Genomic DNA, 23,722 nt, shown 5'->3' on the forward strand with positions numbered 1-23,722 from the left:
TATTTAGAAAAGATCGTGGTACATCAACACTGTGAATTCATCTCAGCTGTATTGATTTCCCTCTTCTCTCTGTTCATTGTCATTACTATACAATCTGTTTCAGCAACCTATATTGAAAAATACAGCACAGGAGGAGTCACTTTAAGTTTCTAGAGTGAAACAAGTCCACAGGAAGAAATAAATTGGCTGCCAGTGTGGAAACTAGCTCACTCTTTGGTTTACTCAGCTCAAAACCAACTCTTTTGTTACATGATGACGTGTGCAAACTTCAATAATCTCATACTGTCAAAAGATGGAGCAAATCAGATAATAGGAGGGTTCTTGTAGTAAAGCATGTAGAAAATTGCCTGCTTTCAATATCGTCTGTACGTGAGCTGTTTTGCATTGTTTGTGCAATGAAGGGCAGAAATCTTATAAGAGAATTAATAGTTGTGAAATGGTCAGCCACAGATTCAAACAACTTCTGAAACATACTTTTCTCGTAGAGAAATAATCCACAAAGACAAGTGGAGCAAAACACATGCAAGTTGATTATTAATAACCAATTTAATTTAAAAAAAAAAAAAAGTGGATCACTTCTTTTTAACCAAGCAGTGGGCAGCTGATCTGATCAAATGCTGAGGACCAGGTACTTGGCAAAGACATCAGTAAAGATATGTAGCTCAGGGTCCAGCCAGCCCCGCTAATGCAGCATCTGTGTTATCAGTGGGAATGGACCTAGGACATTTCCATATACAGCTAATCTTTCAAGGGCTATGTCCCATTCTATATCACTGAATATAACCAACTCTGTGGACAAACAGTGGCCAGGAAGCAGAGCCCGGTTGAAGAAATGAAGAATCAATTCACTGGCTTTACTCTTCTGTAGTGCCATCTATGATGTGTTTGAAGGAGAATGGAGAAAATTTGTACCCAGCTCCCACATAGAATTTGTTCTGGAACTCCACCCTGGGGAGGAAGCAGAGAGAGACATCAGTGCCACTTCGAGTAAACAGCACCTGCATACAGTTGAGAGGCCAAAACATAGTACTGGTGGAAAAAGGAAGGACATGAGAGCTGGTGGTTTCCACGACAAGAATGTAGTCTCCTTCCAGTGCCAATTGGGAGACACAGACAGCCCTGGGGAGCAACTCAGCACTCATTAGCTCTGATTTTCCTTAAGTCAACCTGGAAATGCTCCTCAAGAGATCAGCTGGCAGGACCTTGTATGCCTGCTAAACTTCTAGCAGCTCTGAAAGTAGGATAGCCACATGCTGGAGCTGGGATCTATGGTGTGAAAGCAGCGCAGTGTTGACTAGCATACTTCTCACTCACCTTGCACAATAACAAGCAACTCCACCACAGTTTGCTATGGTGGCCACAGATCAGGCTCATGGAGGGTGCCAAGTTTTAGTGATGGTGAGGGAGAGTTTGTTACCTTGGTCTTGCTTTACATGTTATCATGCAGGTGAAGGTGGCCTAGGAGGCACTGCTCATTAACTGGGAAAAGCTGAAGGCTTCCATTTGCTATATGTGCCCACCGCCCTCACAGCTTCACAAGGGCAGGTCACTTCACAGTGCAGCCCAGAAATGTAGCAGGGAGCTCTGACCTCCTTTCCAGGCAAGACCTCCCTCTCTGTTGGTCATGGGTGTCCAAACACATGTGAGTCAATATGGCACAGCTGGTGTGGCCACCGCTGTAACTACAGCCCCATCCCTCCCAGGGAGAGCTTGTGGAAAAGCATCAGCAGAAAACACAACCTACCAGTGCAGGCGTAAGGCATGCAGAAAGGCCGACAAACCCTCCATGACCAGCAGGATGGCTACCGTCAGCACTGCAAAAGCAGCAAAGATGATGAAGACCACAATGAGGCCTACCCAGCTGCTGTTGCTTAAACCATTGTGCATTACCATCGTCCAGAGAACTTCTGACAATTCTGCAAAAAGAAATGACAAGAAAACAGTGCTGAGAAACAGCCATGGACAGGCACAGCACTCGCTGCATTCCATGTCTCCTATCTAGGTGAGGTGGCTTAAAATGTCAGCCCTGTTGATAGTAGTTGTGCATGGCCACATTCTCCCCCTTGATGAGAGGGGAAGGAAAATGCATGCAGGTTATTTTCCATTGCTCCTCTTCGCTGTGTTGGAAGATAAGTGTGCTGCTTTGGCTTGGCTTTATGTCCCCAAGACCACACAAGCACATTACCAGGTCCATTGTTACCCTGATACAATAAAGTCATCAATTTAATTTGCACATCTTTAACATGACAGCTGAGCTCTATGCAGAGCCTTACAGAACTGCTTGCTGCTAAATCCCAGTGAAAGTGATCTATTGACATAGTCAATACATTTGCAGATGAGGTTTCAAGCTGTACTGATTGATGCCAGCAAAGACCCACAGGACACAGAGACAAGTAATTCCCATTTGGTCCCCAGACCATTTCTCCTGGAGTGTCACAAAGAAGCTGTGATGGGGGAAAAAAAACAACCAAAAGACAATTGGTTGGTCTCGCCCAAGCCAAAGCAGGCTGTTTTAAATGTTTAGGTAGCCAGCATGCTTGTTAAAGATTTTTTTTTCCTACACAACTGTACATCAACATTCACATTACTGGTGTATCTGATGTGCTTGGCCATCAGGACCTGGTATTCCTAACCTAGTTACTCCAGTTACCCAGGATTGATTCAGAACCAAGAAATTTTTCTTTTCTGACACAGGCAAAGAAAGGACTTAGACCAGCTCTTCTCCATCCAGATACTCCAGCCACCAGTACAGCCTTGTTTTCCATTTCATCAGTCATTGCATGATGAGGTTCTCAGGCCATATCCAGACTACAAATTCAATAACCTGTTATTTTAGGCAACAACATATGTGAGGGATCTCTTTGTAACTCATGCCCTCAGGAAAAATACTCCTTTCAATACCCTTTTACAAGGCTGCAAAGGAACATAATGAATTTCCAGGCAGATTTTTGACACAATGCTTATGACCGCCCTTATCTTTGCTCTTTAGTTGGTTTATTTTATTTAGATACCTGTCCTCTATGCAAATCTTATGCATGTTAGCTTCCATTCAACTTCTGCTATGCTTATTTCTGTGCCAAGAACTACTGCTCACTCCATCAATCCATGGTGTATGCCCTCCCTTCTGTTTTGTCCTTCTATGTATGTACCCAGCTCTTCAGGACAAGCACAACTCCTAGCCAGAGGTAGCACAGCAATATTAACAAAAAACATTTCACAAAAATTAGAGTAGTTGAAATTGCAGCCAGAGAGAATTTCTAGTATTTGGGAATTTGTTTTTATCTTAAATCAAGATAAAAGACATGGAAACGTAAGTGCGTTTTCCATGACATATGAGGTTCCACTACACATTGCTGGAAAAAAATCCTAGTGAAGAAGGAAACATCCAAGAGTGCTTGAACTGAAACTTTGTCTGTTTCTGAACAAAAATGAATTATCTTTTACAAGTTTTTGTCATTCATCTGCATACCATAAGGCTACAGCAAGTGCCCCCTGGCATGTGCAGCTATAGTACCAATACTGAAATTACCTTTCTGGACAGGAGCACCCCTTTGGGTTGCACCTCCTTCACAGCCTCATGCCATGAGGATTCTTCCAGAAGTACAGCTAAGGAATAGCATGGAAAATGGACCCTGGCTAGGAAATGCAGTGAGGAGGTCCCTGACATCAGCCTTTGGGAATCACCACTAAAAAACAGCTAAGTCTATCACAAAACACTTGGATTTATCTGAAGAAAAATACTCTGAGATGCAAACATCTACCAGGAGAACTTTGATTTAGTGGGGAAAATCTCTAATCAAACACCATGAGAATTGCTTCAGCAATTCAATGATCAGCATGGAATCGCTGGTGAGGTAGCTAACAGGTCGTCACTCACGTGCGTGGGCTAAGCTCAGCGCCCAGAGCCGCAGGTAGGACGCTGTGTTGGAGATGCAGCCCAGGCAGTATTCAATGGTATGGATAGCTTGGTGGACAAATATGTCTCCAAAGTTGAACTAAAACAACAGAAAACCAAACAATTTTTTTTTTTTCTTACTTCAGCATTTCCTGATGAACATTCCACCAAAGACTGTTCATATTCCTCCATTTCCCTACTATTTTGTGAGCAACAAAAAGATGCTATCCAAAGGAAAAGACTACACTGAAACATGTCAGTTATCTATGTCCTTTCCATACATTCTCCTCTGAGGAAATACAGTTCTAGTGAAAAACAAATGCTCAGAAAACAGCTCATATTCCAGTTTTATAACTTCAAATCTGGAGTAAGATGGGAACCCAATTGCTCCCAGTCTTCGTGATTTCCTACAGAGGCAGAAATTCTTATATAAAGTAGGTGTTTCCAGGCTATCTGAGTATTGGCATATGCTTCATGGGAGATATCACTGAATAAGCAATTCTTCTAAGACTGTGAAGATTCCCTTCTCATTCAGCCATATGCACACCCAATATTGCTGGTACTTCAAACTGTTACAAACACTTTTGTCACTTTTTTTTTAGTGTTGCTGCATATTGCAGAAGCCCTTGACAGTACATGCCAAAGAAAGATTTTTCTCCTTAGCCAACACTGCAGGCTGCCAACTTTTAAGTGCTTCTTTGCAATTTAAAAGAAGGAAAAATTGCTGACTCTTGAGGAAGCCTTGACCTTCTCTGGGTGCAATGTGGAAGTGAAACAACTCCCTGGGGAAATGAAAGCTCGAGGTTTGCAAGAATGCCTACCCTCACCAGACAAAACATAAGGAAAAATTTAAAGGAGTTTCTTCTATTAAAATTCAGAGCCTACTCTGTTTGGAAATACAAACTGTTGCAACAGAATGTCTTAGTAGCTTGTTAAAAAGAAGGGCTGGCAACTCTGCAAAAAACCTTCTGTTTGGCTTTGTGTCTCATACTACTGATTGAATAATTCCTTCTGTTTGCATTTTCTTACCTCTTCTTCATCATCATTGTGACCCCCACCATGGTCTGCCTGGGAAGCTTTCTTGGTGTGATTGGTCTCTGGGGCATCTACTTCATTTTCTCCCACAGTGTTTCCTGGGTGAGCCTGAGACCGAATCTTTCAGAAACAACATGTAATGTGGTTTTTATACCATGCTAAAGCTGACCACGGCACAGAACTTCATCACTAATCTCTTGACAGGTAACATGTGAAGAACTGTATCATGAGTATGAATACAATTTCAACAGCAGTCTGTTATCATTGACCACAAAAACAGAGTATTCCTACTGAATGGCTAGAAGCAATAGTAAAAATTTCCATTCTAGAGCATTTTTCAGTGACCCTAAATAATTCAGAGCTACTTTCTTGTGTCACAATACATCTTTTAATGCTCACAAATCAAAGAACCATCACTTTTGGTAAATGAGAAAATCAAGGCATATTAAGGCTGATCTTTTCAGTTATATAGCTACAAACCAAAGATACTATCATAAAGTGAAAGGGAAAAGGAGCCTGAAAGGATCGGATGACTTAAGGAAGGTCACAAAGGTACTCAGATACAGTAAGAAGTACAATGCAGAACTCTAGGTTCATTTTGAATCAATGAAAGCCTCATCTCAGAGATGACAGCATAACATAAGAATAGCCCTACATCATATGCCTATAATAGTCCTATTATGCAGCATAACAAAATACTGACTTCACAGTTTCTGTCAGGTTCTGCTTTGTCATTCTTTATAGCTTCCAATGGGTTTCATGGGCAAAGTTTCATGATAACACATTGTTTCCTACCACAGAAGTAATCTTTGTCACATCTGCTTTATCTTTGGTTTACCTGAATGTCAGCAGAGAGAACAGACTGTTGTAAACATATAAATCTGGGTAAATGTAAGATGTGATCAGACAGCTAACATATGAAAATCAGGAATAGAAATAGAGGGGCAGCATAGGAGGTGGGGAAAAGCTGTCAGATGTTGCTAGCATAAAAGCAGGAGCTGGAGTCAGCTATGTCAAGCTTTCATTGAAATCCCAGAAGAATGACAAAACAAGGAATTGCAGTGCAGCAGCAAGGCTGCAAATGTCTCCCAGGGACCTGCCTTTCAGTTATAGGTCAGAAGTGACTGAGTTGGAAAGGTCGCATAGCACAACTGGAATCTCTTTCTTCCAATAGAAACATCTGTGCCCTATAAAAGGTACTCCAGGCACTACTTCCCACTATAAAGAGAAGTAAATCCTGACAGACAAGTAAAGTCCTGTTAGCGTAATAAAGGAGAGAATTAATGAGCAACCCAGAGACTGCAGCTGATGCAATTACATACTAAGGAGCTGGGTGAACCTCAGAGCCCAGGGGAAGGAGGGCTTTGTTAATGGGAAGGCAGTCACACAGGGATAAAGCATTTATGAATAGCTTTTAAATAAAGCCTTTTCTATAAGTAATGTTGGTCTCTCAGAGACCAAGGTTGTCAAAGATGCCCTGATCGTAGAGAGCAGCCAGCCTGGTTTGTGAGTGAGGCATGCAGGCCTTTGCCCTCTTACTGGCTTCTCTGGTCCTTCAATCCTTCTAAAACTCCTCTAGTTTTGGATATTACATTTGGAAGATCTTGGTGTCACTCTTCTCCCAATAAAAAAAGTATAGCCTTCTGAGCAAAAGCTCCTGCTTCCTATTTAGATGGCTCAGTCAAACATCCATTCTTTAAAACACTGTCTGAAATTTATGGAGAATGTCTGAGATAAGAAGAAAGCAAAATTAGTTCACTACAAACACTTCTGGAGGTCTGATGCCTCAGCTTTGCCTTTGACATCCTGAACCCCCTTGCATGGCCCACATCTCTCACCATGCGTTGTGCTTTCTGGTGGTTGGCTCGGAGGATGAAAGGTTTAATTAGCAGCATCCAGGGAACAGCAATCAGAGCAAATATGACCAGAAAACTCTGCACTTCTCTCTAAAAGAAAAGCAAACAGAAGAACAAAATGTCATTTTTACTTCCTTTAGCCAACTGAATTTATGGTAAGAAACTTGATACTATAAAATGATTTTGTTTTACTTAATGGATACACTACTCAAATTGGTTGAGTCTCCTCTGCATATGATTATATGAAAATAAATATATGCTGCTTAAAGCTCCAAAAAACGCTGCCAGCTGGAGATGGTTGGAGAATTGGAGATGAAAAACTTTCATGTAATTGAAAAAGTGTAATTTGCCAAAACCCAATGTTACGTACTTGAACCTGGCTCACCAATGGCCCAAGTGAGTATCCTAACCACTGGGTGAGGTAATGAGTCTGCCTTGCTCTGATCAAAGCAAAAATACTGCTGTAAGGGCCAAGCCATTCAAGTCTTCCCCTGGAGAGCAGAGAATCCAGGATCTGATTTCCAACTCCAGAAGGGAATGAAATTCCCATATCTCTGATAAAACATTGCCCCCACCAGTATATCAGTAGAAGGTGTCCTTGTTGCAGTGTGCCACTCCTATTTCTGTCATAACGTAAACGTTTGTACTCTAAAACCAAATCAACATGTCACAACACAAACCTACAACTTTTACATCTTTTTTTTTTTTTAAAGATGGCTCAGTCCCCTGGTCACTTAATGGCTGCTTTCATACAGTCTTTGCATTCAGACTATGCAGGGGACTTATGCAGTTACTTGCATTCAGACTATGCAGAGGACTTATGCAGAGTTACAAACTCCCTGTTTGGAGCAACGAGAGATAACTTTAAAAGAAGTTTTCTCTCAGTGGAGGCTTTTTTGACTTCTCTGTGTGGGTTATTCTTGTGCATATGTGTGTGTGGTGGTAGTGGTGGGTGTTTTGTTTGTTGTTTTTTAAGTGAACTCCCCAGAGAAGGTACTTTTGAAAAAAAAAGCTGCCACAAATCCTCAGGTTACTTCTATTTTTTTTTTTTTAGCTGAAAACACAGTTTTCAGGTTTCCCAGAGAAGAAAAAAAAAGAATAGATCATCAAGGAAAGGAGACACTTGTTTTATCTCCAGGATGTACCAAAACTCCATGACAGCACTTCTGCAACAGTGAGCATTGACTGTCTATTCAACTTTTTATTCTTTTTTTTCCCCGAAGTATTTTAAATCGTATCATCATCTTAGCAAGGATGACACTAACAATGAGGCTTCCTCTGCAGCTCTGATAGTTTCACTCTCCTACCCGTCTACAAGGCCAACAAGAACATCAGAAGAACAAACTTCTCCTCTGTAACTGGCCCTTGTAGTTGAGGCTCTGAGTATTTCCCCCATTTTTGTGCCCACCCTCCATACATCCACTGCAAATTCACAAGAAGCTGCAGTGGATTCAGTCTTCTTGCTGCATACCTGGTGCAGATATAGTGGAGCATTAGAAGCATCACTGTAATTAAACAGAAACATATTGATGAAGTGGATGAGAATGCTCGGTGCGCTCTGTGATGAGTGGACATCAAAATGACACCATTTGAAAATAATCATGAAGACAAGGTAGCCAAAGAGACATATAATGAAGATCATCTCTGGAATGAACTGCAGGATAATGTTTATGTATTTCTTGAAGTAACTGAAAAGGACAAGAAAAGATAGCTACAGTTAATACAGTATTAGTATGAAGTTGGACCCAAGCATGACAAATTTGCTTGTGTGTGTATACTATCTAGTCCTGGGAAAATCACATTAAAAACATACTACTTTTACCAGATAAAAAGGACTCTTTAATGGCAGTACCTATGAATGAATGCCAGTATTAAAATACAAAACCTTTTCCATACTTATTATCTTCAGGTTCTTGTGCTCAACCCATTCATGTCTGAGCATCTCAAAAGATTAACGTATTTAAATAAAAAACTATTTTCAAAAAAAGGAAAAAAAATAGAAAAAAGCAAATTTACGAAGCATTGTAAGCTGAGGAAAGTCAGAACAAGGTGTAGAAGGCAATTCTGTGCAGTTCTCTCATCTTCAAACACTTCCTATCCTTTTGATCACTACAAACCTTCGATCTATGGAGAGTTTCTCAAGATAGTGGTTTCAATCCCTCCACCCTACTTCCAATTCTCCATTTTGTTGTAGAATACAGGGGGAGAGGAATAGACATGCACATACACGGATCCTAACCAAAGGCCCACTGAGTCAGAAGGAAGAGATGTACACACAGCGCAAGGTATCAGAAACAGACTTACATGTGGTTAAAGAGACTGAGTATCACCCCAAAAATCATATGCACAATCCCAATCACAACTGACATCTTCATCTTGTAGGAGTTCAGAAAAGTGAGCTTGTTCGATGCAATGTTCCAGATCTTTGGGAAAAGATGCAAAGAGAGACAGAATAAGATTTTCAGGTTATGGCTCAATAACAGATTTGTGGAAGTCATTCTTTTAATTACATCAATTTACTCCTACCTGTACTAGTAAGAAGACTAGGCAACAGAAATCTAGATGTTCTTTATAATGCATCTCACTCTGCCAAACTTCTCATCTAAAAGGTGTAATGCTTAATTTTCATTTAACAGAGGAAGTTACCAGGGAGTTAAAATGATGTATTAACCTCATTTCATTCCTCCAGAAATTGATGCCAAGGCTGGTAACAAAACCTAGCCATTTTCAGTGTCATTCCTTGCTTCTAGGCTCAGACATCACCATCAGTGGGGGAAGAAAGACATGAGAAGACTCTTCCTGTTGCTAGAGGAATTTGTTCAACATTCACCAGAGAAATAAGAACACAGCATGTTCTAACTTTTCTTTGAAAACAAAAATGAAGCTCTTTTCAACTCACTGGCCATGGAGACCAGATTATTGCCTGTCTCTCTGTTGTTCCTCCCCCACCTTCAACGCTCCCAGCCTCTCAAACGAGCAGCAGCCAGGTTGAAAGAGGGACTAGCCGTGATTAACCTAAATTAGGTGTCTGGGAGATTTACAGAAAATTCACCTGCCTCTGACATGACTTCCTGAACTGCACTGCCCACATCCTGGGCTGAGCTTCAGAGCTGGGTTTGTGAAAAAGTTATAGCAAGGTCAGTTCCTCCATAAACCATGGGAAGCCCATGCGTCTTTGTGTGACCGACAGACATGAGAGCGCATCCAGCAGAGCAGAGGTTAAATGGCTAATATTAAAGTTGAAATGGGAAAGCCTGAGGTTACCAACTGCGTTTTAGTATGTGGTAAAGAGAGAACAGAGAAAGAAAAGGGAAATAAGAGAAACAACCTGGCTTTCAAGGTCAGGTTAGATGGGACTATGGGCAGCCTCATCTGGTGGGTGGCAGCCCCCCTGCAGGGGATCGGACAAGCATCACTACCAATGTGTAAATAGGCAAAGAGCAAAAAGTGAAGAGCATGGCTTCAGGAGAGGGAGCAGGAAGCTACAGATGTGCCTAATGTATAGAAACAGGAATGAAATACGAATGATCTTAGAGCAATTTAATGTAATTACTGGATCTATTCCAAATGGGTATGGATTTCCAGAGTAGACCCCTGGGACTGCCGGATCCAACTGCAGCACTGTGTTGTCGAGAAGCACTTCCTTACTACAAGAGAAAAGTGAAATAACTTTTGCAGCTTAATTACACCATTTAAACCTATAGTATATTTACATGTGATGTGCTGAGAACTACCACATTACACCTCCTACCAACTCCAATATTTCTCTGAACTGTTACCCTGAGTTTGTGTGCATGTGTGTGCAGAATTGGGTCCTACACAATGACAGTCTTCCACCACCCTGATAATTCTCTATGCATAAGCCCCTGACATCAGTGTCTGAACAAGCAGGCTTGTTCCCAGGGGTACTACCTTTCCATTTCAATGGTGAGTTTATCTGCATGTGCCAGACAAAACCTCTGATTCACTTTCACTGTCTTTTCAAGCTTATGTGCTCAGTTTGGTGTCTTTTCACTTCTTTCCCACATTTAGCCACTTACTTCCAAGTGTTATTTTTAAACATGGGGACAATGTGCCAGGAAGAGCCAAAGATGTTGAATGATTTGGAGAAGCAGTCATTGTAGATGAAGCCAGTATACATGGAAAATATGCCCATGAGCAGGATCAGATAGCGCCCACTGAAAAAAGTGTTCCAGATCTGCAGGGGAAGGAGGCAGCAGTGGTAAACATACACATGTTGGACACCCCTTTTATCAAATGGATCAACAAGCCTTTTTCCAGGCTGATTCGGTCCATCAGCTTGCTGGTACTTGCCTCATTATTGCTCTTCTGGGCCAGGAGGCTCTCCTCGTTAATGACCATCCAGAGAGCAAAGCCCAGCATGACAGCACCATGGCCACAGTCCCCAAACATCACCGCAAAAAGGAAGGGGAAGGTAATGATAGTGTAAGGAGCTGCAGAAAGGAAAACATTATAAGCTCAGCTCCTCCTAAAGAAGAGGAACTCATCTGAGAAGCAGCTCTCCCCACCAAGCCATCCTGCACAGCTGCTGTCCTTAAGAAATCCTTAATCTCTCCTCTATTCACCAGTCAACCACATCTACTGCAGAACTAGTTTTCCCACTAGAAAGTCTTTCCAACTTCACCTTCCACGCAGTTTTAGCCTTCATTTTGGCCCACCATTTAAAAAAAGCCATAATGTGCAGACAGTTGCATCCTTCTTTGTAACAGAAAAATTCATTTGAAGGTTACTGTCATGTTTCTCAGTCTTCTGTGATTAAACAGACTAAGTTTATCCAATTCACTCCCATAGACTCTCCTGTCTGAGTTTCTCTTCATTCTCGATGGTTTCCCTGGAATTCTCTACAGTTGTTGCACACTTTTCTCAGGTGCTTTTGGCTTCTTTGCCTCAACACAATAAGCTTAATTCATTTTCCTGTGACGTTACTCTTTTCCTTAGGGCTGCCACCTCACCATTCTTCCATTTGTACCATTCATTCTTCCTGCTGAAAGAAACCACCGGAGACTGAGGGGCCAAATTCTATACCTTGGAAAATCCATGCCTGCACACCAGGCAGGACCAATTTTTGCCAGTGAAAAATACCCTTCACATTTCTAATTGCATTTTAGCCCCGTGACAGAACTCAAAGTCTTCACTTTGGCTTTGGCAAGCCTGGCACAGGTAGCCAAGTGTTTCTCACCTGGGTTCATCTCCCTGTAGTTGCCCACACCATATGCATCCACAATGTTCTGAAATCCAGCTGTGAACTTGTTAGTCCTGTTGAAGGTGGGTGGTGCCATCCTGGTGTGTATGGTGGTCAGGATAGGGGCGATGGTAGAGCCACTTCTCTCCTGCAAACCCAGTGACAAGAGTAAGCACAGTCATGGTGGCTACAAGGGAGGAACTGGTGCTGCAGCACCAAAGTCTTTGTTCAGACATGCACAGGCAACAACATGAATGTTGGACTCAAGAGTTATATCTTAACCCTTTTTCTCGTACCCAGATTTTCCCAATTTCTATGCTATTGATTTGTTCAGTGGAAGCTGTCAGCACTGCTGGCTCCTGTGGGTCGATCAGAAACCTGCTAAGATTTAGTGCTGACCTTAAATTCCCTGAGGCCAAGCAATCATGCAACAACCTCAACTTTAATTAAAGAACAGAAAAATTAATTTAAAAATGATTTTAAAAAACCACACAAACAGAAAATGGAGTCCAGCATCACAGTAGCAGACAGAAGCCTGAACATATGCTCAACATATGAGCAGTGTGATTTGGGTGAGGGCACTTGTCTCTTACCATTCCCTGATGGAGTGCTCTTTTTATCCTGCCAGCATCAGCTACTGGGAACCAGATCTCTGCAATGACACACTGCTGGGTGACATCAATGTTACAGCAATTCAGGATGTGGTAGATGGCCTTGATTTTCTTTACCTTGATCTCCCAGGACCACATGTTGGCTGCTGCCTCATGCAGCAGCCGCTGGCGGTGAGACTCAGTTTGGGTTATCACCTGTAACACAGCACAGGCAGTGCTGAAGATGGGAAGCAGCAGGTAGTATGGTCAATTATGTTGTAAACACTTACTGTGTTTAAATCCTCAATCCTTGTGTTCACTCCATCAAGCATTTCTCGGCGCTCAGTGGCAGACTCTGGACAGGGATACACTGTGGCACGAAATCTAGCCATGGGAAGAGAGACAAGAGAAAACAGACCATTTATCTCATTATCTCTCTCAGCTGCTACAAGGTATGTGTTATTACACAGCAGTGCTCTGCACTAACATCACCTATCTCCCTAATAACCACAATAGTAGAATTGTTTGAGTTGGAAGGGACCATTACATGTTATCTAGCCTGACTCCCCTGCACTGAATGGGGACATATGCAGCTTGATCAGATGCTCAGAATCTCTCCAGCCTAACCTTGAGTGTTTCCAGGGACCATCCACCACCTCTCTGGGCAGTTCCAGTAAAAAACTCATACCTTAAATCCAGCCTAAATCTCTCCTCTTTTAGTTTGTAACCATTTCCCCTTGTCCTTTCACAACAGACCTGCTAAAGAGTCTGTTCTTACAGCCCTCCTTTGGATACTGAAAGGATACCATGCTTAAAAGTCCGTGGGAGTTTCTTGGCCTACGAGGAGGCAAGAAAACATAACGCAGGCAGAGTAGCCCTATTAACAGAGCAGCCAACAGATGTCCCTCTTGCACTGAGGCTGGAACAATCCTGTGTCAATGCCTTGCACTACCCTCCCTCAGTCACTGGGGGAAGGCAGAGCCAAACTCCTATTTCACAGCAGGCAAACGCCCTTCGTGCATGCAATCTCTGTGAGTAAATCCTGTGTGCAGGATAAAACAAAAGGAGGATGGCCATGAGGCTGGCTCTTGAATCCCGGTCCATCTGTATCGCCAGACAGCTTGCGAGGATAGGTGCTTTTGTAAGCTTATCTCCAAGACCACGTTGGGGAGATGCAGCTGGTTTAGCAGGGTATAATAAGGACTGGTGTGGGCTCCCTTTGTGTGAGTGAGGTCTTGTCTCCATGCAGGTGTTGTGCACTATTTCACCTATGGTATGCAACATGACCACCCCTAGTATGCTAATGTAAGAGCACTGCGGTCCTGCAGCGGGACTGTGCTGAGAGAGGGTCACAGAAGGCAGCCTTTGTGCAAGTGTGGCAAATGGAAAGAGATAGAACAGGGTCATTGGGGTTACCTCTGTTATGGAGACAAAAACATGCATGCTCTTTGTACAGATATGCATTGCTTCTGGCTTCATCTGAGCACAGAATACATCACCACCTGCTCTCCGAGGTCAGTTCCAGCACACACACAAGTGAGGACAGTAGTAAATTGAACAAAACTCAAAGAAGTTTCCTAGAGATCAGCCCAGAGCTGCATGCAATGACAGCACACACCCTTCCATTCCACTTCCAGGACTGAAGCTTTGCTCACCCAACACCTGGCACTCCTTTCCAAAGGTTATTCACCCCTACTAATTATTCCCATCTTCTCCTTCTTCACAGCCCTTAGTTCATCTTTAATAAGGATTTTTAATCAAACTTGAAAGCTTATATCTCCATGCTGTGGAGTTCACCCATTCCCAGTAATGTTACTGTGGCAGTGTTGCTTTGATCTTTTAACAGCCATTTTGCATACCGAGTATCAGGTTTGCCCTAATGGCACAGACATCTCTGAAAGCTCCTGGAGAATTCAGCAGGGAATCCTTAGACTGATAAATCTAGTTTAGTATTCACACGAGCACTGAGGCAGCTGCAAGAAAAGGAGGAAAAGAAAATTTCTTACATTTTCCTCCTCCCTTCTCCTCTAGACCTTCCACTAATAAATCTGTGCATGGACTTAATGCTCGTGAAATTGGCAGACTAATGTTACCAATTAGAGTCAAGCAGACACTACAGGCGTAACCTGAGGCACACCGCTTTGCAAACAAATCTTAGCCTACCTTGCAGGAGACTGGCTTCTATCAGTCCTGTGGTTTCTGCAGGGTGTTTATCTGTCATGAACAATGACTTAGTGCTAAGCAGAAATGTCCTGCAGAGGCTGGAATGACACAGCCGTCTGCTTTAGGTATTATTAACCCTGCCTTAAAGATGAGCCAGGCCAAAATGTCTCAACCTGTGTATCAGGGATGGCTGATGGTCACTGAGCAGAAAAGGAGAGGCATGGAATAGATATATTTTAAAAGCTTAAACTCAGCAAGACATATATACAGGTATATTAGCAAGCAAAAAATTGGAAAATAGGAAGAAAAGGCATAAAGGAGGATTTCAAGTGTAGCCTGGTTTGGTGGCAATAAATGAAAACCAGCATGGTAGTGCTGCAAAGGACATCCCTGTGAATTTGTATTCAGAGAATCATAGAATCACAGAATATCCCAACATGGAAGGGTCCCATGAGGATCATCGTGTCCAACCCTTGTCTCCACACAGCACCACCCAAAAACCAGACCCTATGTCTGAGAGCATTGTCCCAGTGCTCCTTGAACTCTGGCAGCTCAGAACTGTGCCCACTGCCCTGGGCGTTCTGTTCCATGCCCACTGCCCTCTGGTGCAGAACCATTCCTTTTACATCTAACCTGAACTTCACCCATCTCCTTGATAGAACCTCCCTGCTCTTAGGGGTGTACATTTCCTTTCAGTTAGAAAAGCTGAGAGAAACTGGTCTAAGTTCCTCTGTGCGAAGCTACCACCACATCCAGCTCATGACAGCAAGTTGGCATGTTGTGGCCGCGTTGTGCAAGGATCTGCCCACGCTGCCAGCACCCTGCTGAGGAGGGCTGTGCTTCCCATTTGGAAGATTCTGGGTTCAATCAGCAACAAAAATGCTGACAGGCATCATATGGCCTGTTCTCAAAGATGGCAAGCAGCAGGCTAATCCTGCACAGTGGGGAGGGCAAAACTCCCTCCTTTTCTGATGTTCAGAATCACATAGGAGAGGCTGAGTCTCCCTGAACTCTCCAGGCCCCTATAGCTGCTTTCATTGGAGGTGGACATGAGACTGATTTGGAGCGAAGTCAGTGCTCCTGATGCTCTGAACGAACCCAGGAGGCAAGGAAAGGCCTTCCTGAGGGCAGAAGCTGGGCAAGAGCAATTGTTAGCTCCTTCCCCATGAGCTTCTGCAGGCTGTAGGCACTTGGCTGCCCTGCTAGGCCTTGGGTTTATGTCTTGGATGGATCCTGTGACAGCCGACAGATCCCCTCATCAATTCTGATTTACACTGCAACAAAGTCCATCACTCACCAGTGTTATGAAAGAGTAACAAAATATTCAACCTGAATTATCCTTTCAAGGTGCTCGATGGGGTGGAAACAAGTCATGCTGTATGAAGCTTTCATTTCTCTTCTGGGCTCTGTCTCTGATTACATGGATATTGCCCAGACGTCTTGGAAAGGAGAGTGAGTAAACTACAGCATCATCTTTACATGCTGAAGTGCAGGAAGGTTTGAGAGCAGCTTGCAGCTTGGGAATTAGCATGTTCTGAGTGCCTGGGCTGCGGGAGCTGCTTTGGCCCCTGGTTTTCAGGGTAAGGATGCTGAGTATTTCTTAAAAAGCTCTCCCCTTTTAAGATACACCAAGTTAAGAACCCCACAATCAGAGTTCCTACTATCTCTCTCTAAGTCACCTTGGAAAATTTAGAATTTCGATTTCCAGGCGTCAAGGTGATGTATATCTCTTCGGATTAAGAGCAGCAGAAGCGAGAAGCAGGAGGGAGTTCACTGGCTCTGCTGACAGCTCCCAGCCCTGCCAGCCCACACCAACCAGCAAAAACCTCCGTGTGAGTCCTGCCCAGCTGCTTACCCGTCACAAATCTTCTTGATTTTTTGTTTGAGCTGCTCTCCCTGATAGAAGATAATGAACACATTCTTTTTCACCTCTTCTCTCTGCAATGCAATTCAAGCAGAATTTAAAGCACTCGTGGCAAAGGATCAGGTGCAGAGAAGGTGCTGTTTCCCTAAGGCTGCCTCTTCAGTGTGTGTTCTTTTCCCCCAGCCCTAGATTTTCAGTAGCAGTGTTTCCCCCATATGCTGCTTCAGGGACCAGCCAAGGGGCAGAGGGGCAGGGACAGGAGGTGTGGGGCACGAGGCTCACTCTGAAGCCACTGCGGGAGTTGACCCTGTGTGGTCATAGCCCAATGCCCTGGTGGCCCCTGTAACAGAGCCACCCCCCCTCGCTAGGGCTCATCTTAGACAGGCAGGGCAGAGAAACAACCTCAGCGATGGCACAAGTGGAAAGTGGCAGCAAATAAACCTCTCACCCTCAGGCTCTCCTACTTTCCTCTACAGGCTGCCCTCAAGCATTGCAGCACAGCCAGGGTACTGTTTTGGTTTCTGCAGGCCACAGGCATGTGCAGAGGCAGGGAGGAGCGGAAGCAAGAGGGTACCCACCGTCACAGGGTCCTCCAGTGGGGTATCCATCTCAGTGTACCTCAGATATATGTTTCCCCTGCAGGCTCGCCACAGCAAACGCTCAAAGGTTATCATCCTTTCCCTCTTTATAACCCCTGCTGTGAATCTAAGAAGAGTTAAAAGATGATAGATAAATAAATTACAAGCCCATCCTAAGACTTCTAGGACCTGTAGCACATTCAGGTTTGCAATCTCTTTCAGTGCAGTGTGGGTGGGAGGCCTGATCCAGAGGGGTTGTCACCAATACACACCCCAGCTTGGCAGCTGCAGCAGAAGGGGTGGTCCTCAGCTCCAGCAGGCCAGATGTGTCTTCACTGAAGAAATCATCTGGCAGATTGGTTTCTGCCTGGAAAATATCCATTTTATAAACAACTCTAAGTTTGCCATTTGAAAACTATTCTCATATCTTTCTCCTGGCATGTTTTGTGTTCCCCCTGAATCTTCCCCTCCTCCTCTCTGAAAGTAATGCCTCCTATTTTATTTTTTTGGCCCATAACGTTAGAGGTGGAGGTTGGTGGGATGGTAGTGGATGCTGAACCTTCCCACCAATATTCCATTACATTCTGTAGCTGTGTGACAGATGGCAGCAGAGGGGCAGTCTGGCAAAATGACATCTGACACCGAAATGCCTATGAAGAAAAGTTAAGTCACTGAATTACAGAATCACAGAATCACAGAATGACCCAGGTTGGAAGGGACCTCAAGGATCATGTAGTGGCCTAGCAGGGCCACCAAACATACACCTTTACTAGATCAGGTTGCCCAGAGCCCTGTCCAACCTGGTCTTGAACACCTCCAAGGACGGGGCATCCACAACCTCCCTGGGCAGCTCCAATTACTCCAAGAGGAAAAAATGGCACCCACTGACACTTGCTGAACATTAATGGGAGACCAAACAGTGGACATGAACACAGTGAGGCAGTGGGTGATGCACATCAGCAGTGGTGGCAGTGACAGCGTGTCACTATGGATCTTCTCCATAGCCAGTGAAAATGTGCAGCTAGTGCCTGTGCTGAAAAACAGTGTTTTGTAGCTGAGAATTTGCTCTATCAAATAATGTTATTGTGTGTGTGTGTGTGTGTGACACATATGATATAATGTGTCTTTATATCTGTTGTAATTTTCACAGAAATAAATAGGAGGCATTACTTTCAGACCGAACTACACATCTCACTGACTTGTGTTAAAGATCACTGCGATTTGCTTAAAAGCCAAAAACAGCAACACAGAACATATCAAAGTGTCCACACTTTTAGGAATCCACACCTCTATGGGAAGAGCAAAGAGGTCTCTCACCTCAAAGAAGTCCTGAGTTTTCTTCAGCAGATGCTTGAGTTCTGTCAGCTCAAGGAAGTTCTGCTTCAGAGTTTGCTGATTCTGGTTGGCTTCCAGCAACTCAGCCTCAAGTTTCTCCAGCACTGTCTGTTTAGGAGCCAAGAGCATCCATAAAGAGCTCAGAAGCAGCCCAGTGTACCGTTACCAGGCTGATATTAAATCTTGAACAATAGTTTGTTGTTTCTTTTTCTTATTTATTTATTTATTTATTTATTTCCCCAACAAGGGAATATAGAACTATTCAATGAGCCTTTTTAGTAAGCACTGAGTTTGCAGAAAGATAATAATTATGGTCAATGACTCATTTTCCCATTGCCACATTCCCTGTTGTATGCTTTGTCCTGTTCAGGCATTAAAGCCAGAATTCACCCTCTTAAAGCACAGGCAGGTAAGTGGGTAGGTGTACCTCCATATCAATCATTTCCCGAGGCAGGGGGGTCTCTGTGTGCTTCTCTAGTTTGACTATCTCCACAACATCTTCCATTTCGTTTTCCAGAAAACCTGCAAGGAGAGGACACATCTATCTTGATATGGGGTCATCACTGCTTCATCACCCTGGTCACCAGTTGCTGCTAAGCCCGCTATCAGGACCAAGGCATCACAATGCTGTTTGTGTGTTAACCATTTTTCCCCAGCTTAAAGCACAGCACAGTGTTAGGAGACAGGTTGCCTGGACTGAGCCTTCTGCCCAGCCTCAGATGATTATTCTGGTTTTACACGTGCTAATTATCCTCCTTTCAGTTTCGTTAACTGTTCTCAAAACAGGGGCAAAAATTTATAGCCTATGCGGGGTGAAGTGTTAATTAGCTGATGCAGGAAAAATACTTTCAGGGTCTCAGATGAAAATACCACCATTTTGCCTCTAGTCCTGCTTCACGGTGTGTGAGCACTTAACACAGACATAAATCCCACACTGCCAGTTGCTGGAGGGCTGGCTGCCTTTGACAAGCATTTACTTACGCAGGATCCTCTCCAAGGATTCACACCTTCTCACTTCATTCACAAACTTTCTCTGGAAGCTGTTCACGTTCGCATTCAGCTGAAGACAGGAGGAAAAACAGGCCTGAGGGTGAAGGCTGAGCACCACCGCACTCATTTTAAACATCAGCAGAGAACAAATGCTTCTGGTGCAGGAGGATGTCTTAAAGGCTCTTAATGGCAAGGCAGTACTATTTCTGTGTATTAGGGCATCATGGCTTTACCAGTCTAGTGAGCTCTCATAGAGAGTCCCACATTCTCTGCTGGTGGAAGTTGCGGTCCTAAGGGTGTGCAGAGGGTGTGCAGTTCACTGTGTGGGAATGGGGGGTGGGTGCTGCCTCATAAAATCAGAGAATCATTGATGTTGGAAAAGACCTCCAAGATCATCTAGTCCAAATGTCAACCCATCCACCAGCATGACACCTGACTTTCTGATCATCTGTGTGTGTTCATGGTCTCCCCATGGGCTCTTTGACTGCTCTGCAGGGGTGACATTCACCACTTCTTTCCCCAAGTACACATCCTGGAGAACAACCAGCCTGCCTACCAGGCACCAACTCACATCTCTGAACTGGACCAGGCCCAGTTCTCCAAGCTCGGCCACGCAGCAGTAGGCAGCCTCCACTTGCAGGAAGAGCTGCATCAGGCTCATCTCCTCGCTCCGAAAGACAGAAGCCATTTTGGCTGGCCTCCTCTTGCCCAAGCGTCCGTGGGGGCCTCAGCTGCTGTGTGTTCTTCCTCACCCAGGAGGTACAGAAGGTGCCGAGTGCTGTGGGAACATTGGGATCACTGAATCATAGTATCAATAGAATGGCTTGGTTTGAAGAGACTTCAAAGATCATCTAGTTGCAGTCCCTCTGCCACACGTAGGGTTATCAACCACTATATCAGGCACTAGATCAAGGTAAGTTAGGGCCCTATCCAGCCTGGCCTTGAACATCCCCAGGGAGGGGGTATCCACAGCTTCTCAGGGCTGGAGGCTAACACAATGCTGCCCAACACATCCTTCATAAAGCTTTCTTCTACTGCTGAAAACAGGAGACTCCTCAGGCACACAAAGCTGCATCCCACCAGCACGGGGATGGATAACAGGGTGCTGGATGCAGCATGGAGGAGGGGAGCCACCAGTCTCCTAAAGCAGATACCAATCAAATACTGGGCCTTGTTCTCTGCTGGGCCAAAGATGCTTCAGACCGCTGTACTCAGACCCTTGTGAAGGGTTCAGTTTCTCTTTGTCTACCAGAATGCAGAGCAAAAGACTCATTAACGGCACCTCGCAGTTATACTGCAATTAGAAAGATGCCAAACTGGTTTCTATCACTGGCACTGGTGGTGTGAACATAGCATTGCAAAAACGTCTGGAGCGTGTTATATGAGAGTGGGGAGGAGCACTTTATTTAAATTAAAACAAACTTTAAGACTGAAAAAACATTTTCTCCCCATAAGGGACTGTTCTCAAAATGAGAAAAATGACATACCATGCATTTCACATTAGTTCCTTTCTCCTCTATGCTTCCCATTATTTACCTCAGGTAGCTTGAACATACATATTGCCTGTAGTCATTCTTGCACAAAATTAACTAATTTACTTGCACAAACACAGTAATTATTATTGCCCAAAGAAAAAACATGCAAGTAGCTACACTTCATGCATGCATTTAATTTTGAGAATTCAGTAGCAAACATACATCTTCTAAATAGCAAACATACACCTTCCACATAGCAAACAAAAATCCCAACACAACCTCACTTGTACTTGTTGACAGGGATTGGAAGCCAAGTTACCTCAACCTCTCTTTCAACCTTCCTTCCTTACAGTTTTGTGTGGGTTATAATTATATTTTTTTATATAATGCAGGAAGGTCTTAAATACATTAAAGCACTTTGTAGGGTGTTAGAGGCTAAGAGGAGCACCATAGTCACCAGTCTGTGTTTGCTCAACTGCCCTGCGAGTTTTCTTTGTCTTACTCCATTCATTCGCTACGTGATTTAAGGCGCTGAAAATAAGGTATACAAAACAATCAGTTAAAATAAGACTTGTCTTGTGCCAGCTGCAGTGGGTTGAATAAGGGAATAACTATTGAAAATGCCTGGGCATTTCCAACAAAATGGAATTTTCACAGGAAAAAGACCCCAAAGCTGCACCCACACCCACACTATTCACTCAACATCAACAATTCCATAGCTCTGATTTTCAAGTAATTGAAAAGATCATCAAAATGTTCCCCACCTTAACTTCTTTTAGACTGAAATGCATGAAGAGAATATAAACTGGCTGTTAACTTCCACTGAGAAAACATTAACTCTTTCAAATTGAACTATCAAAACTCAAACCTATATCTGAAATGTTTTAATTTGAGCTACTTCTCTTTTGTGATCAGTCAGGGAAAGATCCCAAGGTTCAACCACTCTTGATTTAGAATGAAAGAGGTAAAAGGCAAATAAGAAGAGAATGCTCTTTTCAGCCTATTTCCTCCAGTTTGGAGGATGGCAGAGCACTCTCCCTCCACCCTGTGGGTACAGGGAGCTTTCCAAAGAGCCGCTCTCAGATACGCCTCTCTCATCATTCCCCACCCCAACTGCTTTTTGCTTTGGCAAGATAACAGTTAACAGAAAGTCACTCACGTTTCCTCTGCTTGCTCTTTTCCAGCGATGTTACGGGGCATGAATGCACGCCAGGCTGCAGGCACGCTGCTGGGTGGTGTGAAGGTGCTGCACTCTTGTCCCTGTGTCCCGTGGATGGCTGTGGCTACGGGGCTCAGCTGGGAGCAGCAGGTTGTTCCTGCTGAGCTCTGTGCTGGTCTGGACCAGAGAAGGGAAGGCTTCTCATGGCCTGGGGTGGCCCAGACCCGGCGCTTTCTGGCTGGGTCCCCACCTCCCCATGTGTGTTGGGACTAACAACACACAGTGCCTGAAAACAAGCCAGAGCCTTTGAAACCTGCTGCACGCTGGGATCTATAGACCAATAACAGGTGATTTGCAGTGCTGGGTGCAGCGTCTGCGATCAGGGAGGCGGAAAAACTGCTGTGTTATTTCTTGCTGTGTTTCCTCAAAGAAGAGAGGAACACAAGTGCAAGGGGCTGTGCCAGAAGTGCTCTATTAGATAGGGGCAGCAAGGAGAGAAGGAACAGGATTCTCACTGCTGGGAATACTGAGTGCTGCATGCAGGAGAAAGATGGCTTTACAGCCTTTCTCCTATTCTGGAGAGAAGTGCTGCTCTTCCCAAACCAGTGGCACAGCTCCCACTGACGGCTTCATCCCATTAAATAAGTGTGGTCGTGTCACTGCTAAGTACAGCATCCATAGGGAATCCTGCTCAAAGGAAATGCATGGCTACGCCTAAGTTGCAAAGTGTCCTTTAAAGCAATGTTTTCTCTCAGCCAGGCTTCTGTAGGTTCCCAGCAGCCCTGACACAAGCAGGGTACAGAGTGTCCAATGGAACACTTCTGCTGGCTGGGAACAATAGCGAGTTTTGTAGCACAGAGCTTTCCATTCTAAAGCAGCAAGGAGTGGCCCTGCCCACTCGGCCAGCGGCTGGGAGATGGCTCGTGCTGGTTTCTGAAACATGCTGCCTCAAGCTGAGTGACCCAAAATGAACATATAAAACCTATCAGAGCAAGCTGTACTACCCTGGTCATGCGACCCGGCTGGCTGAGCAGCGATAGAACACAGGGCACAGGGATAAAGCTCTCCTCACAGTCTCACAGTCTCCTACCCTTTCCCCCCTCTTTGCATGCAGAGGAGAGCAGCAGAAAGCAACTCCTATTTCATGCCTTTGGCACTGAGAAGTATGAACATTATTTGATAATAATCTCATTATTGGAGACCAGATTATTACCACTGGCAGCAGGCAGAGCAGTGGATGCCGGTCAGAGGTGCAAGAGTCAGGGGAGGCTCTGGCCCCAGCAGTGGGCTTGTTGCCTTTCCTGGCTGCCAGGCTGGCTGAGGGCAGCTGCTCTTGGGACAGTACAGGGGCACAGAGGGGCCATGGGCTCAGCATTTATCTGATAGCTACACCAGCCAGGGCTGAGAAGCACAAAGGGTACAGCTGTGCAAGTTGCTGCGGTTGTTTTTCTCTGTTCCTACAGAAAGCAGATCCCCTTCTTTCATTTAAATAATAAAAATCTGGTGGTTTGGACTTTTTTCCCCTCATTTGTCCTGTTCCATCATTTAACACTGCTGTTCACAAATAGTTTTAGCTGGG

General features: G+C 44.2%; 1 protein-coding gene across 3 annotated transcripts; it reads right to left on the minus strand.

The window, feature by feature from the left end:
• Positions 1-509: 509 nt before the first annotated feature.
• Positions 510-23,297, minus strand: ATP6V0A4 (ATPase H+ transporting V0 subunit a4). 3 transcript variants are annotated; one of them, XM_015867176.2, is made up of 21 exons: positions 22,144-23,242; positions 20,081-20,287; positions 19,501-19,579; positions 18,947-19,041; positions 18,502-18,627; positions 17,457-17,551; positions 17,185-17,311; positions 16,598-16,680; positions 12,870-12,963; positions 12,583-12,795; positions 11,987-12,137; positions 11,101-11,240; positions 10,827-10,984; positions 10,340-10,433; positions 9,091-9,209; positions 8,258-8,474; positions 6,769-6,876; positions 4,925-5,050; positions 3,878-3,995; positions 1,745-1,916; positions 510-948 (listed from the first exon to the last, which is right to left on the minus strand). In XM_015867176.2, exons 2-21 carry the CDS (start codon positions 20,195-20,197, stop codon positions 855-857), a joined length of 2,526 nt encoding a protein of 841 aa, XP_015722662.1. In that variant the 5' UTR covers positions 20,198-20,287; positions 22,144-23,242; the 3' UTR covers positions 510-854. The 3 variants fall into 3 exon arrangements, 1 of the variants encoding a protein (XP_015722662.1); XR_001556162.2 differs by lacking the exon at positions 3,878-3,995 and having other exon boundaries at positions 22,144-23,288; XR_001556163.2 differs by lacking the exons at positions 3,878-3,995; positions 4,925-5,050 and having other exon boundaries at positions 22,144-23,297.
• Between the last annotated feature and the right edge of the window lie 425 nt (positions 23,298-23,722).

This window comes from Coturnix japonica, chromosome 1 (genome assembly GCF_001577835.2).
Source record: "Coturnix japonica isolate 7356 chromosome 1, Coturnix japonica 2.1, whole genome shotgun sequence".
In the NCBI taxonomy this organism is placed as follows: Eukaryota; Metazoa; Chordata; class Aves; order Galliformes; family Phasianidae; genus Coturnix; species Coturnix japonica.

Excerpts from the sequence above, each read along its gene's own strand:
- ATP6V0A4 (XM_015867176.2), bottom strand. The coding sequence starts at position 20,197 with ATGGCTTCTGTCTTTCGGAGCGAGGAGATGAGCCTGATGCAGCTCTTC. Across the intron at positions 12,796-12,869 it reads GGATTGAGGATTTAAACACA|GTGATAACCCAAACTGAGTC; the intron begins GTAAGTGTTTAC and ends GCTGTGTTACAG. Across the intron at positions 10,985-11,100 it reads CCCAGAAGAGCAATAATGAG|ATCTGGAACACTTTTTTCAG; the intron begins GCAAGTACCAGC and ends CTTCCCCTGCAG.